This window comes from Cygnus atratus, chromosome 2 (genome assembly GCF_013377495.2).
Source record: "Cygnus atratus isolate AKBS03 ecotype Queensland, Australia chromosome 2, CAtr_DNAZoo_HiC_assembly, whole genome shotgun sequence".
NCBI classification, from domain to species: Eukaryota; Metazoa; Chordata; class Aves; order Anseriformes; family Anatidae; genus Cygnus; species Cygnus atratus.
In genome coordinates, this window is record NC_066363.1 from 42,545,694 (window position 1) to 42,566,076 (window position 20,383).

General features: G+C 37.8%; 1 protein-coding gene across 12 annotated transcripts in view; it reads left to right on the forward strand.

Moving 5' to 3' along the window:
- The window catches only part of RBMS3 (RNA binding motif single stranded interacting protein 3), a 700,779-nt gene that overhangs the window by 192,415 nt on the left and 487,981 nt on the right, over positions 1–20,383 (forward strand). For 11 of the 12 annotated variants that reach the window (XM_035549747.2, XM_035549752.2, XM_035549750.2 and 8 more), the window contains one exon: positions 18,271–18,444. In XM_035549747.2, coding sequence (XP_035405640.1) covers positions 18,271–18,444 — 174 coding nt within the window. Of the gene's footprint in view, positions 1–7,712; positions 7,741–18,270; positions 18,445–20,383 lie in introns of those variants that run through there. The other variant, XM_035549757.2, reaches the window with a different exon arrangement.

Sequence of the window (20,383 nt, forward strand, 5' to 3'; positions counted from 1 at the left end):
AAGCTTGTGGGCCTGCCTGCTTGTTGCTAGGAGATATACAGCAAAAATGATAACTAATTCTTTCATGAGAAGACATCGTAATGGTATTACAAGATGAGCAGAGGGAAAGTTGATCCACTGGAAGGTGGTGATGATGGGAGAACACGGACAGCAAGGTGCTACTTCTGTAAAGAAACATTGAGCTGCTGTGCTGAAAATGAGCTAAGGAAGGAAACTGGAGAATCTTCTCCGCAGAGTATCATGAATGTCTGCTCAGAAGGCCCCTAGGGTTGGGGTCATCTATGTTCAAGTACAAGTATCCCATTCAATCCTGCAAGTTTCTCATCCCAAACCCAAAATGTAGTGATCTAGCAGAAGAACCTGGGAAAGAGCAATGAAGTCTGAGCAGGGCTGAAGAAGCCCTTCCCCCCATCCACCCTCCCCTTCATATGCTGAGGGGAGTGTGGAGAATTTCTTCTGAAAAGTGGTATTGTAAGCTGCAGAGAGGAAGGAATTGAGTGCTTCCCCGCATGAAATCTAATTGCATAGTAAATATTTTTCTCTCTCTTTTCATTTGTCCCCTTTCTGTTATTTTCCTGTCCTATCTCCCACTTTTCATTCCTTCATAGTCTCTCCCTTCTCTTCCATTCTGATTTCATCTGTCATTTCATTGTCCTGTCTTCTGCTCCGATTTCGGAAATGTACCTAAATCATTTTACTAAATACAGCAGTGCTCCAGTCTCTGTGCTTTCTCTTCTAAATGACCGTAGTCTGGAGCCTGTTCTGCCACCTGTGCCCTGTGCCACATCTACCGGTGCAGGGGTAGTTTCATCCCTCCCATGCTCCCAGAAGTGGGGAGCACTGCAGTCTGATATATAGGCTTTAAAGAAAAAAGCCATAGGTGCATATAACAAATCCCTTCCTGCAGTAAGTAGCTGACTCTGGAACGCAAATAAGGTTGTGTCCTGCCAAACCTTGAGATGGTCTCAGATACCTCTCTTTTTAGAGGGAGGAACATATGCAACATATTGATCTTCTTTAAACATCAGAAAAATTCCCGTATTTTTACAGTGACTGGTCTGAAAGATGTAGTTCTGCAGGATGTGAACAAAGAATCCCAGATTTCAGTCTGCAGGCAGATGGACCTTTAAGCAAAACTCCCTGCACAGCAGGGACATCTGTTACAATTTGTGATCCACAAACTTTAAGGATACTCAAAATTCAGTTATGGGGCTCAATCCTTAGCTCGACCCAGCAGGAGAAGGAAAAGGCAAAGTCTGTGTTCTGTGAGATTTACTAAAAGCTGATATAGTTCCTGCAGCAAGCAGGAGCTATGTGGGTTTAACCTCGTGTTAACAGAGAACATCTGACTTGTTCTTGTGGCTGGCAATGGCCAGAGCACAGCGTGGACATCTTTTCTCCTTCTTTATCCTAGAAGACCTGACTGAGGAGGTGAGGACAGCGACAAGCAGCTTGGTAGAGCCATTACATGGGTACTGAACGTCAGGGAGGTATTTTTTTTTTTCTTTTTCATAAATCCTTCCTGAAACTTTACCAATGGAAATTTTTCCTTGGCCCCATGGAACCAGGAGCCACCCCAGTTATTTGCATTCATGTTTAGTATCTTCTGCATGCTCTGTTGGTAGTTAAAGGATACCAAATCTTTTTTGACACTGGAGTCTGGTGTTTGCAACTGGAGAACTTTTTCTGCCCTACTTTAAAATAGGTTCATTAGTTGGTGACTGATATGTATTTAGGACAAACATCATTTTCTATTAAGTACCAGGAATTAATTTATTCGATACATCTTTTCTTTAACAGTTTTCAAGGTTTTCTGGAAAAAAATCCTTGACGCTTTTCACTGCAGTAGTGGCTTCTGGTGGTGTCGGCAGTGCAGATGTGACATGTTGTTTTTGAAATGTTAATGATTAGCTTGGAATTTTTTTCTGTGAATGATAAGTACTAATATGGGATAAGAATCATTTAAGACTGGACTGAAGTAATTTGCTATATTTGCGACTCATTAAATGTTTATGCTTTCTCTTCATCAAGTTAATTCTTTCAGCATATACTTCTTGATCTGCCTTGTTTGCAAACATTAAGCTAGGGATTCAAGGAGCTTTGGTTAGATGCTCACAATGTGTTTTGCTTGGACAGACAGGACAAACAAAATTCACAGGACTGTGTTGCTGGCATACCACAAGCTATATATTTTCTTAAAAATTCCATCCTTAGCCTCTGTGTTTGTCCTGCCTTTAGACATGAATTAGTATTATGTTTATAGAAGTTATGAACTAATGTCTATGAATATTTTCCCCCCTAATATCCAGAAGGCAAACAGAGCCAAAGCAATATCAATTTCTTCATTCAGGGAATATTTATGAGAAATATTTAGATATTTTAAGTTCTGCTCTACAAATTTCCCTTAATAGCTCAGCTTCTTCTATCCCTGATTGCTGGTGTCACAGCTTTTCTGCAATAGTGCTCATGCCAGCAAAGGCTTGGAAAAGCCGTTTGTAACTTAAAACTTTATTTTCAAATTCATTTCACAGGGTATACCTGGCAAGAAGTCAAAATGCTTCATTGTGTGATCTTTCCACTCTCTGCACTACATAACATGGCTACAGCTCTCCTAGCTTTCCTTTCCATTATTGGCTTCCCCCTGCTACCCCAAATCTGTCTCCACATGGTCTGACCTTTTTCCTTCTGGGGGAGAAATGTGGAACTACAGTGTGAATATTAATTTAGCAATTGAACTGTGTTCTCCAGCTACAACTTTCCTGCACAGATATAACGGGCAAAAAGAATTGATTTCACATCTGCTTGTGTCGGACTGATGCTTCATTGCACACCCTCAGGAGAAAAAGTAGATCTACTGAGCTCCCCTCTGTTTCTCCTTTGTTTGGGGTACCATTTGGGGGTACTAGGACCCGAGGAAACAGCTTAAAGCTGTGACGGGCAGTTCAGGGTGGGTATCAAGAAAAGCTTCTTCATTGAGAGGGTGGTCAGGCACTGGGACAGGCTGCCCAGGGAAGGGGTCACAACACTGAGCCTGCCGGAGTTCAAGAAGTGTTTGGACAGTGCTCTCAGACACATGGTCTGATTTTTGGGTGTTCCTTTGGGGACCCAGGAGTTGGACTTGATGATCCTTGGGGGTGCCTTCTAACTTGGGATATTGTATGATTCATTTCTATGATATAATAAATAAACTTGTGTATTATTGAGAATGGACACCCAGACCAACTTGGTCATTTTATAACCTTTAGGGAATATTCAATAGAAGAAACTTACTGGTTTTCATTTTGGCCTATAAAGTATTTTATCTATTTTATCTATTGAATAGTTGACATTACGTGGAGAGTCCCATGATTTTATAGCTCTTGAGTATTGCTTAAGGTTATTTGTTGATATTATTTAGCACGAACGATGTTTCACTCTTTAAATCTGTATATAACAATATTCCAGCAGAAGTGTTCCCAACTCTTTTTCTGTAATTTTTGAAATTTCACGTAGGTTTAGTCTAGTGGTTTTTTTTGTTTGTTTGTTTTATTATTATTTTTAATGTATTTTTTTCACATCATCACCTGTTTCTTCATTGATATTTGAAAAAAAAATGCTGACAAACGTTCTTTTTAGGCTCCAAATTGTAATCGGAAGAAGGAAAACACTTGATTGTGCACTCATTGGTAAAGTTGTCAATTATTTAAGTGGAAGGAGGGCTACCCCTCGGTGTTTCTGTTTGCAAAATTACGGTAAGAGGTCTTTTTCTAAGGGAGCACAAGATTAAGGTAAGATGCTAATAGTCTGTGCTCAGAAGAACATCTTTCAGAGTAAACAGCAGCATGTATGGATTTTGTAGTGACAATAAAGCATGTAACTGGGCATTGTACATGGCTTTCGCTTTGAAACTTTTCACAGTGATGCTGCTCAATTTGTGACTTTAGCATGAATTCACGTTCCTTTGTTAACTTTCCTCACCCTTCCAACCTGGCGAATCTTGTGACTGTTTTGCTTTATTTTTTTAATAATAAGCACACAAATGCTAAATGAGCCGTAGGGAAACTACCCTATAATCCATATATTCAAGTTTTAGTAGGGAAAAAAAAAAAAAAAAAAGGTCCACAATCTTTCTTCTCAAGAATATTATAAATCTATGGCTATCTCACTGTCTCAGCATAACTCACTTTGTCAATCCTGAACATCAAAAAAAAAAGGTTTATAGCAGCTCTTAAAATCAGTTGGGATGTCTGTGCTCCTTGCTGGAGACAATTAATAAAAGTAGATTCATTAATGTTGGACATTTGGGTACTGAAGCTTTGTTGGCTGTTATAAACCTCAAACTGTTTTACAACCAGTTTAATCCTGTACTTTAAACTGTTATTTGTTTCCTGAAAGCCAAATTATAAGGATATAAATTTTTAGGTGGGAATTCTTCATGAATTGACCTAACTTCAAATTGTTAACAACATCTGAATAAAGAGAAGTGAAAAAGGCTTCACAAAAGTGTGTGCAAATGAGTGAAAAGAGGAATGGAGGGAGACGCAGGTTCACTGAAATATCCAAGATTTTAAGGAATGACCTGAATTCGGTCATAATTTTACATCTAGATGCAGTTTGCCTACTTAAATTTACTTTGCCTGCAAATTATTGAATTTTCAGAGGCAAAAATAAGCGTTCCAGTTCAAATTACACAACTATTTCTTATGCATTGTCATCCCTTTTCATGCAAAAATGTGGATTTAAAAAAAAAAAAAAAGATACAGTGGATCATCTTTTGAACATTTTAGCCCTAATAGAAAGTGAGTAAAATTAGAAGAATGCTTGTGTAGAAGAATATTCTGTCTCTAGACCTCAGCTGCACCAATATTTTCTCCAGGAAGTAGGGGACATAATGAATGTGTATGTGCTTTTTTTTTTTTTTTTTATTTCTTTTAAATGAGTTTATTAAAAGAAAGAGGTCAACAGGGCTCCTGACAATTTGCAACCCTGATACCCACAGAGGTATGTGCATACAAGCACTATTTATCAACTTCCCTGAAAATCAGAAAATTTGCATGATGACTGTATTGATTGATTTATTTATTTTTAAGTAAGAAAATACACAAGGGAGAGAAATGAATAATCTGACTGTGTTTTAGAGATTAGCATAGTGGAATTCTCTTGTAAAGATCAAACAGGGCCATATGCATCCTCTGGTTTTGATTGCTGTATCACAGTGATCGATGCAGCAAGGCCATATCAGACCATTAAACATCCCTTGTTCCATGAGCCATTGCTAAATGCTTCAGAACAAGGTGCAAGGTATCCTGTAGATAATAAGAGTGGAATATGCTGCCCAGAGAGTATTAATCTTCCTAGCCTTCTTTTATAGCCTGCATCATGAAGATTTATATCCTTTTAAAACAAACAACAAAATCCCCCCCCCTTTCCTATCTAAGTCTCCATCTTTTTGTTCTTGCAAAGAAATACTTTTTTTTTTTCTTCAGCACAGGATAATTTCTGTTAGACATTTAAGCCTTATAAATGAAGGTCTGTGTATAATTCTAGTAATATAAAGAATCTTCTGGGCTTCAGTAGAATTCCTTGTGTGCTTACAGTTACACATATGCATAAGGAGCTCGATGCAAAGGGACCTTAGCATCTAGAACAAAATTGAAATGTAGCTCTTGAATGGTACTTCCTACAGTTTTCCAGTTTTCACAGATGAATTTTTATCAGTCTTGTCAAACTGTATGATTCTGATGTTAAAGAAACAAATAAACAGCATATCTGCTACTTCATCTAACAAGTTTGCTGTCCTTTGATCAGCTAATTTGATCCATGAGCTCACAATTACATAGAATTTACCTTAAGTCAATATTTATAACAACTATTTCTTCTGTGTATTTCTTCTTAAATTTGGGGATAAAATAAAAACTTTATTTTACTTTTTTTTTAAATAAAAAACTTTATTTTTTACAGTAAAAGGTTCAGTTTCTTATCTTTTTTTTAAATAAAATTTTTTTTTGCATTAACTAATAATTTCTCTTGAGAGTTTGTTATGAATTAATGCTTCTGGCTCAAATCAGGTATTTAGGCAATGGTAAAAAAAAAAAAAAAAATAAATATCTATGCATCTTCTATTATTTTGATCTAATTTAGTGATTCCTGTTAGGTAGTAGGTATACTTAGGAAATATGTATTTGTCTGTATCATGGCCAGAATGAAAGAGAGCTCTAAAAAAAACGGTAACCAATTGGTGGTGTTAGCATCTATTCAGTGTCTTTTTTTTTTTTTAATAAATTTAATTTTGTTAACAGGTTGACAATGCCATCAAATATTTGAACACTTCATCTCTGACTCTCCACTTGTACAACAACATCTGCAAACAATTGGGGTATAATGAGAGTCTACAAAACATTTCTAAAATTAGAGGGGTGGGAACATGTACTTAGCTTTTGGAATATCTGATAAAGTTTTCTTCCGTACTTAAGCTATAGAATACCATCTTTTTTTCTGTGTCCTTCATCCATGTTACATAAAGCAAAAATCAAAAAAGCAGTTTAATATATATACAAATTAACTTTTCTCCTTAAGTCAATGTTTCTAGGTATTTATTTTTAAATGTAAAGTTTCAAAAACAATTAGAAAGTTGTAACAACTTCCAGTTTTTGTCTTTATGAATTAAAGAATAGATTCACGTTTGTCCCCTCCCCTTCCAGGTAAATACACATAGATAAATGAAGTGGAGCAAAGTTCTTTTTATTACTCGGCTGTTTGTCCCCCCCAAATCTACTTTATCTTTGTTTTCGTATGTGCTTTAGTTTTCCTAAATCCACTTAATTCATGGTTCTGCTATTAGCTTCCTTAAGAATTTACGCTACCAACAGATTTAACTGTCATTGGAAATATCCTCTGTTTTCTGCCTGTTTTCTTTATTTCACTTAATTATGCTTAGGTGTATGTATGTGAATTACTGTAAGACCCTTGCTATCTTTTGCTGTGTTTATTCCCAATTTTAGTAGCCTTCGTACTTCCTATGTAAATGGAAAATGTTGAAAAACTCATTAGGAAGTTACTGCGGGTATTTGCAATTTGGGGGTTAATTTTTTTCTGCCACCCAAATTTCTTTTAGCACCTTGAAACTGAATTAGCTGGAGGGTTTCATTTCTTCTGTTTCCAGATTTACTATTACATTTGGCATTAGCTTTCAATTTTTAGGCACTGTCAATTTTTCTGCCACTGTTTTTTTTTGCTTCTTAGTGATTTCTGGATGTGCAGAACCTTAAGACAATCAGAGAAGGATGAAACTTTTTCTCTTTTTTCCCCCCTCCTTTCTGTGGAGTGGCAAAATGACAGAATCCCTCAGAATCCCTCTGGAGATGGTTGTGGTTTTGCTTGGGAAGCCTAATTGGGTATCACCTTTATTATTGCCCTGTTTTTCTTCCTGCTGGAGTTTCCGCAGATTCACTGATTCTCAGACACTCAGATGTATGCAGTGGAACTAAAGCCTGATACAACAAGTTATGGATCTGCTTTCACTGTTTGGAAGCTGAACTGTGCAAGACACCATCTTTGATAACAGTAGGTGGGTAGTGGCCCATTTGTGTTCTGGTGGAATGATGATGATTTAGGACTTTCTGTTTAAATGGACAGTAGATGTCATTCCATCTCCCAAAGGGTACAAAAGAGGAAAGAGGAAGCATTAATATACCCATTACAGAGACTGGGAAAGAGCTTGGAAAATTTGGATCACTCAAGATGTCTCTTTCAGAGCTAATGGTGATTTTTTATTTTCCAAATCATTGTTTTCCTCTATAGTTGTAAAGCCATCCTTTTTTTTTTTCTTCCCCAATATAATATGCAAGGTTACTTTCTTTTAGATCTATACTCATGAATTTTCTGTCTTAGTGTCTATGTAACAGTTTACTACATACTAAGAGTTGCTCTTGAGTAATAATGAAGCCACATATATGTGATTCTTGGAGCTTTAAAAATATGTTTTAAACTGAACAAATAATGTATCCATAAAAATATTTTTCACCAGCCTTCAAAGGTATTCCCACGAGTGACTCAGGACTGTGTTGGTAGATAATAGTGCAACTACTGTGGTAAGCCTCTGTACAAGTCTTGTTAATATTACTGTTTTTTCCTGTTTCTATCATAAGGTTGTGACACCCATATGTGTCAGGAAATACAACATACAACTGAATATGCTATATGGCAAATTTTCCTGAAATCTGTATTCTGAGCACTGGGCTGCGGAGTTCTGTCTACTGACACAAAAAAATATGAAATATAAAATATAACTTTTTCAAGGAATTTCTGTGGTAACTGTAATAGTTTAATATGCTGTTAAACCTCTAGCATTCTTAGACCAGTGTCCTTATAGAGTGGTAGGAAATTCTATCCATCCTTAGGTTTTATAAATGCAGGCATCTACAAGGGATTTTACTTGATAAGTGGAGGTTTTAAACCAATTGGGAATAATGTGACAGAAATCTCCATCTGCATTCATTCCATGTCTTGTCTTGTGAGAAGTAGGCTCAGACACTAAACAGAAAACACAGATGAGACAGGGTAGCATCTGTTTATCCTTAGAGCATCATGCTGTGATTTCTGGTCATCTCCTCTCTTGTCCTCGGTCTCTGCTCCTTGTCTCTTGTCTGGTTCTTGCAGCCTGGGCATAACTGCTGTACTTACATTTTAAAATCGAGATGACAAACTCCTAAGAGCCCAAACAAACTTTTGGGGATAGGAAGGGATGCTGTGGTTACAGCAGGAAGAAACACAAAAACAGAGCTTCCTTCCCCGCCTCCCTCCCCCTCCTTCTTTTGCCTGTCAGGTTTATGATGTTGAACTTCAACAGGAAGGATCTGAATCTTCTTCGTACCATTGGGCTCTGGGGCAGAAAAATCCCATAGGCTGAGCTGTGCTGAGTTATTCCCCTAGCTGTCAGTTTTCCCTAGAAGTGCAGCTCTGCGTGCCAGGCTTCAAGGAGCTCAGCTAGATTTCCTCTCTTGCAGTTCCATGACTTCTCTTATTTGATCCAACAGGATTCAAAAGATCTCTGCCTTCCACCTCAAGCCCCTCAATGTGTAACCTGCTGGGGGTATTTTTTCTCAGCAGGGTAAAATTCATGAAACTTAATTTCACGTATCCTGGAAAACAAGTCTTTGCTACGCTGAATTCAGATCAGTTATAGTCAACTTCGCAGTTAAAATTGGCTCATCCCTTTTCATAAATTAATGACCTCTCTCTCTCCTTCTCCCATGAGTGCCCAAAGCTTAAGGGAAGAGGAAGTGGCTTTTCTAGGTAAATCTGTAGCCCTTTGTGCATGTTCCTCTGTTCTGTATTTGATACTCGACAGATATCTGGGGCAGTTGAAATTGATTTTGAGTATCCTGAGAGCTGGTCTTGGGTACATCTTTTCTTATTTCTTCTTCACTTTGTAGTTCATTCTGCTTTCTCTTTTATTTTTCATATCTCCTACTGAAGACATGGAATGGTTAGACTGTCTATTACTTTTCTAATGGATTAGATGAGTACGGGAAAAGCCAGAGGATATTAGCTTTTTCACATTCAAATATGTCATATACAATATATGTGGTTCTATGAATATTTAATTTGAGTGAAAGGCCTGTAGTCTTTTATCTGACTGTGATTTCACCGAGTAAGAAATCGCTTTTCATTTCTGGATTTCCTGGATATCCAGTTTGCTTCCTTGCTTTTTAAAGCATTCATTGAACATTTTCTGCCAAACCAAAACCTTTGGCCAGTGTTGATCCCAGTAACAAAATTCATATCGAGTTTTTGTTTTCATTTTAAGAGAAAATTCTGTTCATTCAATTTATTTGACATTTGCTTCCTCCTCCTGTGTTCCCTCAGCTGAATCTTCAGGGGCTGTGTTGTCTGTAATGTCCCTCAAGCAATCAAATATGTCGGTGCTTAACTCACGATGAAAGTTTAGATGTGATATAGAAAAAAACATAAGCAATATTTTTTTCCTATATTACTTAATTCCATAAGAAATGTTGTTGAGCTTCAGATTGTTATGCTGGAAATTATAACTCCTTGGTCAGAGAAAGCAAGCTGTTTTATTGTCAAGAGAGAAGGAGCCTGTTCCCCATTCAGCAGTAAAACAATTTATGAGAGGAGTGTTTGTTTCCCCAGCACAAAATAAAAACTGTTTGCAGGGTTTTGTAGCTAATGACAGGATGGATAAATCATGCACCTGCAGAACTCCTGGTATACAATAGATACAACATTGCAGGAAAGAAATCATAGCTTTGATAAATGTCCTAATCCTGCAGTGAGGTTTGCAAAAGCATGCAGGTCCATCCACATGAGTTAGTGGCAGAGTGGCACATTGGGTAGCTTTGTTGGATTTATAGAATTCTTCCCAGTGGCCAAATGCATTTCATAATCACAGTGTATTCAGTAAAGTAAGCATTTGTGGATTAAGAGAGCTGTAATGTGCATGTCTATTTGGAATCAATGCCTTGTCTATTGTAGCTGAGGAAAGAAATCTGACTTTTTCTCATTTGGTAGGATTATAGAAACGATGTTGTGCCACGGACATTTTTTGGTTGTTCATAAGCATCCTTCTTCCCTGGTATGTGTGTCTGGATTGCTTTCATTGGTTAATATTGCAGACTTGCTTAAATTGTCAGCCAGGTGTTGCTCTTGGGATTGTCTAAAAAAACTTGTACATTGCAGACTTAGTGTGAGGAAAATCATTTTGTATCCAAGACAGGGGTTGATTTATTGTTCAGGGAATAATTCAATATACATATAGTAAACAGATATATCAGAAAAAAACGTTAAGATACTGCAGCACATAGTGAAACACACCTTTGGGTACGATAAAAGGGGAAGGAATTCAAGTGTTAATGAAATAATTATTTTTCCCTCTGAGCTATCAAAACCTAATGAGTTTAACAAAAGATGTTAGCTGTCTGTAAAAAGTCCCAATCTAGCAGACAGGCAAGTGCTAAAATCAGTCATCAATCAGTAAAGCTCCTGAACTAGTGTTTCAGTCAGCAGAGCATAGGTCCACAAAAAAAGGAAAAATGTAGGTAAAAATGGGTATGAGAGCCCTCTGTGTCTGGGAATGCGATCCTAGGAAATGTAGTCATCACACGTTACAATATTTCTAGATGGTACTTAAATTTTTGCAGCATCTTTTTGTGTCCTGTCTTTTACCTAGGGAATTGTGCAAGTCCCAAGTATTGCTGAGTAGTTTGCAGAAATGACTTTGAGAGTGGCAGTTGTCATACATGACAAAAAAGTTCTCAGACCTTGTAAAAACACTACTCCAGAGATCTGCAAAGAGACTTAAGATGGTGTGTTTTGTATGCAATAAAGACTTACCTGAAGATTAATACTCATCATCAGATTTTGTCTGGCACAAATCCTCTCCTTCAAGCCATGTGCCTCTGTGACTTGTGTGTTCTCCATCTCCTGGTGGAAAAACATCATCTTCTCCAGGCACTCCATATAGCTGTGTGCTTTCATAGGAGTATATTGTATTGGGTGACTGGTTCATCTGTGTGACTTCTTTAGAAATCAGATCTGTGCAGTGTGTTCAGGTCATCTGTGACTGCATCTTAAAAAGTACTTGCTCTTGATGGAATTTACTGCGAACACTCAGATCATGCTCTTCTTGGGTTAACATAATGCTTCTCTACTTTAAATTGTAACCTTGGAGTTGTTAAAAAAAAAAAAAAAAAGATGCTAGTGTGTTTTATTTTCAGAAAATAATTACTTAAAGACCAACCATTAAAGGGTCACATTTGATGTCCTTCTGAGGCTGTTATGACTTAAATTTCTCACAGTAGATTGATTAAATAATAATCTGAGCAGAGAAAACTGACATTTTCCATGTCCTTATTCTTTTCAAAGTGGATGAGGTGGGAACTTGGAGTCAAGATACTCAATATGAATTCTGTCTAACAACGTACCTTTTACTCCCAGTTTACCTTTTACAAGTAATCTGACAAAAATAAAATAAAATATGTCCTTTGGAGAGCTTCTCTTCACATTTCCTTCTGTGGAAGACTTACAAGTGAGCAGCCCATGAGCGTAAGTGTCCCCATTCTCCACGTCTGTGTACAAAATGCATAACAAAACCAGTACAAGTTTCTCTTCTGCATGTGAAAATCCTTTTCCTATTCTGGAGAAGCCAGTTTTAAGCACAGCAGCATTTCTTGTGCCTTTTACTCTGTCTTTGCACTGAGCTTGCCTGTGGAGATGCAAGTGGTGGCAATGCTTTTCGGGAGGTGCACATGCGCAGAAGTTGACTATAGCCCAGCCTAGAGAACCATTGAATAACTTTTGGTTGCACCCAGACTCTTTAATCTGAATTGTTGGTAGCCTGCCTCTTGTCACTAGTTCTTTGCCTGTTGTCAGTGACCTGCATGGTATGGTGGCCAAAAACCAGGCTCTTCATGGTCACTTCGTGGAACCATGATGCCTTCATATTTTTTCAGCTCCCCTGCTCAATCTCTGTAACTTCAAGGGCAATGTTTCATACTTTGCACTGGAAAAAATACTCTTAGGATTCAAGTAACAGTTAAAAGAAAAACATGAATTACAGTGTTGAGTCACTGCAAGTGACAGCAACTCTAACCAGGAAAGTGTGAAAACCATATATATTTTGTTTTCAAGACAGAACTCTGGGGAAACATAACAATGACTGCCTGATTTTTTATTTTTATTTTTCTAGAATATATTCCTTGAGAGTTATTTAGATAATTTGAGATCTATCCCTAAAACTCAGTGTTTTTGTTGGGCCCCATCTCAAAGGAATTCAGCTGCTCTGTTGTGTCCAGCCGACCTCAGTCCCCTTGGTCCTGTCTGTGGGGAGTCTGCTGAGTGAAAGCCCCTGGGGGGCAAGAAGTGAGCTGGGGCGGCTGGGCTGGGCCCCCTGCATTTTGGCCTGATGTGGGCTAGTGCTTGGTGCTCTTGGATCCAATGGATGAGCAATAGCCACGCATGTATGCCGAGATATGAAATATAACCTCATCATTTCTCTGTGGTTTCAGTGGAATGCCATTTCTCTCAGTTTATCCTGTTTTTCCAGGTACAGTGTATTGAGTTTCAATACCACGTCTGGAAAAACAATGTTTCTCTTAAAGTTTGGTCATGCCTCTGAAACTTTTTCATAAAGGTTATGAGACAAACTTGATAAACTCAAAATTTGTAGTGGCCAAGTATTAACAGCTTAGTTCTTACTGAAACAGATGGAATCTGGTTCTAGACTGCTAAAGATTAGCAAGAAATAGTGAAGGATTATGTTTGGAAAAGTAGCAGCACAAAACTATTCATTCCTGCTATTGAAAAAAAAAATGTAAAAAAAAAATACATTTTTCTGAAATATCTTCACTGTTTTTTTTTCCTTCTTTCATTTTGAATTGTTATGAAAACTAAAAAAAAACAAAAAAGGCAAAAAAACACTCATTGTCTTCAGTTTCGCAATTACCACAGTCTTCAAGGTCTCTCAGGTGGGTTTTGTGATGAACTACCTTCAGATTTGGTTTGCCAGTTTCATATTTTCTCTGAGCAAGAAAACAAATGCATCATTTTAGCGCATGCAATAACGTTCCAGGGCAGCTCTTTTCATTCCTGACTCTTCCAGGTTATAGGAAAACTTTGATTTCTATGGGAACAGTAGTGTTTTGTAAAGCATCCAAACTTTTAACAGTGCAGGACTGCGCTTTGCATCATGGTCTCATTCAAATACAGGCATGAGGAGACCAAGCAAGCAGCATCTCCAGGATGATTATTTACTTGGCCTTGCCCAGCTCATGTAATCATTTTACATAAATCCAAAAAACAAACACACAAAAACCAAACCAAAAAAAGAAAGAAAAAAAAAAAAGGTACAGTTACAGACAGAACTATTCTGTAATCAAAATCCAAGGGACTGGAGACAGCTCAAATTGTGTGGGCTAAGAAAATGACATCATAGCTCTGGTAAGTTGCTTTTTAAAGATGAGGTAGTGGGAGGCTGAATTCAGATGTTATTTACACCTCTTTATTCCCACTTGTTTTTTTTTTTCTTTTTTTTTTTTTTTAAGGTAGTACAAGTAGAGAGATAATGTAGAGGTGAATAATTGAGCCTCTCACGTCTTTTGGAGTGCCAAAGCCATTAATAATCACGGCATTTTGGAACAGTTGGCAGAAGGATATTTTATAGGTGCAGTCAGTCTTGCATTTGAAGTGATGTAGAATTTCAGAATTAGCACGTATTTTTCTTGTTAGTTTTCTGCAGGATGCTGCTGTATTGCTAAAGAGTAGAGATCTTGAGCGAAGACCCAAAGACTTCTAAGTCTACATCAGAACTGTTTATGTTATTTAACATCCTAATCGAAAGGTGTGCTTTATTCACGTGCAGATAGGAAGGAGTGGCAGCTAGTTCTTACATCTACTATAAACTTCTTAAAAAGTAGGAAACATCACACCAGTCAGAAATTTTGCCACCGTTTAACATCTGCACAGTGCTTTAAAGATAAAAATGCTCCACGAATAAATACTATGTTCTATTTTTTCCACTGTTAGACTTCACATATCAGCTATTAAAAGAACTAAGACCTGAAAGCAGTTAAGCTGAAGAAATAGAAATAATACTAATAATACCTTGCACTTCATTCATGCTTATGTCCAAAAAAGTTCAAAACTTATTCAAACATGGGGAAAAGAAAGCCTAAAATTTTAATAAGATTATCTATATTTATAAGCCTGAGAAACTAAGGCACAGAAGAAACAGGGTCATATTTTAAAACACACTTAGATATCAATTTTAGCAATGTCAATGTTAGGTTGCATCAGACTTTTAGAGTATAAAAGTACTTGTGACTTATTCAAGGAAAGGACTTATTCAAGTGACTTATTCGAGGAAAAAAAATTATTCCCCAGCTTTGTAATATATGTTGTTTCTGGCAAGTTGTAACAAGAAGGGCAACAGTTCCATTTTGTTGTAATCTGATAATTTTCTGCAGAAATTTTCTGAGAAAAGTTGAGCAGGTGGTCCCAGGTGCTGTAACACTGATGACCTAAGAGATAAAAATAAGGTAGCGTTATGCAGGGAGGTGATATCTTTCGTTGGAGTAACCAGTAGAGTTGGGGGGTAATAGGTGAACTTTTACATGCTGAATAAAAGCTTGTGCGCCTCAAAACTTGCCAATTTGTGGCAGGTTGACCTTTGCTGGCTGCCAAATGCCCACCCACCCCCTCTTTCACTCCTTCTCAACAAGCCAGGGAGAAAATAAGAAGGAAAAGCTCCTGGGTCGAGATAAAGGCAGGAAGATCACTCACCAATTACCGTCACACAAAACAGACTCGACTTGAGGAAAATTAACTTAATCCGTTGCCAATTAGTGAGAAGCAAAGACAAATTCAAACAATGCTTCCTCCCCACCCCTGTTCCCCAGGCTCAACTTCACTCCTTCGCTCGTAGCTCCTTGAGGGGCTCCTCAAGGGAACAGCAGCTCCTCCCTGGCCCTCCTTCCTTCTCGCACTGTTCAGGCCCTCCCTGTGGGCCTCAGTTCCTTCGGGAAACCTCCTCCAGCACGGGGTCCTCCACTGGCTGCAGGGCCCTGTGCTTTCAGTCCCCAAAGCTTCATGGCATGGTATGACTCCTCATATGTTCACCGTATGATGCGAGAGGGGTGGGAGAGGAGAAAGGGAGCAGTGGAGTTCCTTTCTGTCCCCGAATGTCGCCCCAGGGGCTGAGCCATGGCTCCAGCCCCAGGGGTTAGGTACAGGAATGGGTTTTGTGTAGCACACATGCAAGGGGAAAATAACCAGTTAACAATCACCACAGCTGACAATGCATCTTCACATCCCATCATCCAGAGAGGTAATTCCACTGGTTCATACAATGCAGACATATCAGAAATAATAGGAGGGAGCAGAGCTATTGTCTGGGTACGGCAGCTCAATATGCACACAATATTCGTCAAGGGATGAACTGCTCAAGAGGAGTTAATAAGCAGCAACACTCAAATACCTGATGTTTATAAAAGGGAGAAATGTACGTGAAGAAGTACATTATGGCTAAAACTCTGCTTGATCTGTCCAAAACAAAACCTAGCCCTCATCTCTGATGTAGAAGCAAGTCTACCAGGACCTAGAAAGAGAGATTTGTCTTTGAGGAGTGATCTGAAAGATAAGTAATACGTCAAAGGAAAGAAAATACTGTTTCTGCTCCTTGGGGAAAGAGGGTAAAAGGGGAAGAAATAAAAGAAAAAAGAAAAAAAAAGAAAGAAAAAAAAATTAAAACCCTTCAGTTTTTCTCTAGCTGCAGCCATAGCCTCTTTCCTTTGATATGTCATGATTTAAATTCATACAAAAAGATTTATTTCAAATAAGCCCCTTTAACTGTAGGGGCAGATTTTTTTTCCTAAAGCCTTTTGTAAGAACAAAGTAACCACTTGTCACACACAGTGACTAATGAGAGTTTAGTGTGGGTTTTAGTGTTCATTCATATGCTTTGTGTTCAGCTAGTCGTAAGTTAAATCTTTAGAAATCACACCGCAGGAATCCTTCGCTTAGGGGTGGGGGCGGGAGGCGAATCTGTCGAGATATTAAGAACTGTTGAGCGGAAACTGCTCTTTTCAGGCTTCCTAATCGGCAGTACAGGAAATAAACACATGCAGGAAGTCATTTGGCCTTTTCTTGAACTTCAAGTTTATACAGCAGCTGATAACTGAGGCAAACTTTGTGTACTTAAGCTTTTGAAAATTAAACAAAATAAATGTGGCATGTTCAGCAGATGCCAATGTGGCATCTACTGTAGTAATTTCTAAAACCAGCTCATCTAAACACGTTATCAAAATAGGAAAGATTATACAAGATATATATTTTTATAGCTCACATGCGTCCTTAAACCCTTTTTGAATGTCTTTCCTCCATTCCTTTTCCTTCCATTTCACTAATCCTCACCCAGAGAAACTGAGCTGAAGCACTGAAATGAAACTGAAAGTCGTGTTTGTAAAGCTGTTTTCTCTGCTTCTGCATCAGATTCTCTTCTTTCCTCCTCTCCCAGTCCTCATTTATCTTGTAAGCACTTTGGACTAAGGATAGTCTTGGGCTGCATAACACACCTTGTTTGATGGTGGCCCGTATTAACATGTGGTTAACGCTACGTATATTGCATATAGAAGTTGTCTTTGAAAGGAAGATAAAAATAAACGAAGCGTTATTCTTGAATATAGCTTTTGAAATCGATTGCATCAGTTTACTAATAGGGACATTTATAAGCATTTCTAAGAAATATTATTTGTGTTTGTATTTCTAAAGCTTTCACTGTAATATTACCAAGGCCTTGATGAATTTAATGCTTTAAAAAGAACAGTTTGGGGGTTATAATAATTACAATTAATTGGTGTAAATTTGTTTGGGATATTGAGAACACTTTTACCAAGGCAAAAAACAAAGAAGCAAAACCTACATGTAGAATGGAATATGGAGAAAAAAGCATATTTACCTGTTGTTGAAGGCCAACCTAAATACCTTCTAAAAAGCATTCACTTTGAATGTATCTTCTGCTTCTTTTTTGATAATTGATTGTTTTCCTGCACTAATAAATCACCCCATCAGTACAAGTATCTATTGGAACTTTTGGAACTTTTTTTTTTTTTTTTTTGACAAAAGAGGGCTAGAAACTGAAAAATTCAGTTAAAGCAACAATAGAGAAAGCCATAAAGAACGCAAGTGATGACACACATAGTCTGTGGGCACTTTCAACTAAAGTTACTGAATTAACTTAAAATAAATAAAATAAGATTTTGTGTTTTGTTGTTGTTTTGCAATTTAAGAAATTAAAAAAACATTGTGACATTTAAAAGACTTTTTAGATGGTTATGTATTTGCAATGTAGAAGTAGCTTTGTAAAGGTTTGGCCTATCCTAGTCACCAGATCAGCAGTGCAATTAATGACAATATTCAGCTCATTATAATTAATAAATATGGAAGTTTCAACTATGAAACTTGTAAGGTGGCACCTTCTACGCATTTTCAGAACACCTCCTTATAGCTGTTACCTATGCATTGTCTATTTGATTTACATCCTAGCCTGAAGTCTAACAGTCATTCAGTCTTGCTTTTGGACATTAGAGAAACATAGCTGTTTCACTGGTGTATTTGAAGGAACCAAATTTTTGCTTTTCCCAGTTCGTTACAGGAATAATTCAAAATTGGTCTAGACTGTGTGGCAGTATGTATATGCGCAATGAAGTTGTGTAGCTGCATTGTTCATATTCTACCCTAAAAGCTATTTTTACTTTGCATTTCTTTCTTTTTTGATAGTCCAGCTCCACAGTGAGAACGTACCAAAACAGTAAATCGAGAGTGACCATGAGCCCTGGCTTTAGCTCCCAGTGGAATAGCAGCCAACCTGCTTGGAATACATACACCTTCCCAAGAGCAAGCTTGCACTACCAGTCCCATGCTAGCTACACCTACTGTGCTGGACATCCTGCTGTAAGTAATTAACCTTTTTTGCAGTTACCTGAATGAGCTGTATGACTCCCTGGGAGGTGATGGTACTCAGGGGCATGCTCGGCCAGTGCTCCTTCTGTCCCATGGCAGTCAGAATGGCTCCCATGTACTAACTGCAACCCTGGAAAATATTAGAATGAGTCTAAGACATAAAAAGATGTGAAAATTTAATGGCTTAGTAGAAATACCTATATTTTTGTACATTTAGCAAGCCTTCTCCTTGTATGAAAGTACCTTGGTATGCCTTGATTTCAATATCAGGGATGCGGGCTCGAAAAAACTATTATTGATGGCTTCTTTTCTCTTTCTAGTCTGTTTGCTAGATGAATGAATTATTCTTTGTTTTGAAGATTTTAAATTGTACGGATGAGTCAGCGAAGGAGGGCATCTCTTCTCATCATTAGCTTTGTTAGTATTCACTACCTTATCATGAACATGATCAGTAGTGAACATGCAGTCTTGTTGCTAGGCAAAAACTATTGGTCCTCTGTCATTTGCATGAACCGGTGGCCAAAACGAAGGAGGAGGGGGTCTCACTGTTGGTGTGTGTTTTATTTTGACAACCATGAAAGGGCCACAGCTGAAGGCTCGTGGTGGTTTTTGTCGTATTTGTGTAGCAGACTGTTTATAGTAGAGCCCTTTGGTTCTTTTAGCTTCTATTTTTGAAAGACTTGGAGAGAGTTATCTGGGGAAGACCTCATTAGTGTAAGCAATCTTCCCTTTTTCCCACTCTATGCTTTTTGTTGTTTTAATGTTTGGATTTGAACTTTGCTTTGGATATTGTTAGAGTTTCTTAAAGGACATGCTATCTTAACATCCTGTCATGTGTATATAATGAAGTTTCATCATCCTACAGTGAATTCTAGTAAGAAAATAGGTGAAAGTGCAGTTTTTACTACAGAGGGGAAATTGTGCTATGCAATCTTATTGCAAGATCTGTGTGATTTGATTTAGGTCTGCTATCTTACCTGCCAACAGACTTTTGGCCAGAAGTTTGGGTTAGGAATTGTCTGAAGCATTAACTTGGTAATTGAAATAAAGGAGGGGAATAAATTTGTAAAGTCTTATCTCTTTTCTGAGATGGTGAGATCTCAGAGTGAATTGAACATCTCTATGGACTCTGCTGTTTGCTCAATTCTGTTATGGTGTCATTGAAAATGATAAAAACTGTTGTGAAGGGAAAAAAGGTATTTGGCATCAGAAGGGCACAGATATTTTCCTGGTTTATAATGATGGCTCAGAAAGAGTCCCTGTACAGCTTAATTTAACTTAATAAACTGTGGGTATTCAAGTCATTAACTGCTCCTTAACTTTGATCATTTAAAATAAACACTACCCGCTCCGTGAGTCAAGCTTTGACTCTACTAAACAAGAGGGCATACAAGAAGGATGCTATATTTCCTGTAAGATGTTTTAGAAATGGAGACATCTTTATATCCTTAAAAATTAAAATGTCAGTCAAGATGCTGGAGTCTTTTTTTAGGATAATTCCACAGTTCCTCTTTCCTTTGTTTAGACTAAAGTTGGTGGTAACTTAACTGGGATCACTTTACCTGTACAATATTTGTTTTTATCGAGCTCTTTAATATGTAGTCACGGGAAATATTACCTCAATCTGGAGGTTAATTTACATGGTAACTGTTAAATAGAGGTTTCAGAATAGCCAGAGTTGCATAAATCTGTGTGCAGATGAGAAAAGCCAAAACCAAGTAAAGAAGTACAAGTTAAATAACTGAAGTGTTTAATTAATCCTGCCCTCAGTGTCCCTGGGTATGACAGGCTAGAAAACTTAGCACATTTCTTGGCTCCTGCTCATCAGAGAAGGTGCTACTCAGCAGGTGACCTCACTGGTGGTTAGATGCTGTACCAGGTTAACTGCCATTGCAGTGCCTACCACTGTACTCACATACTTTTTCCATAC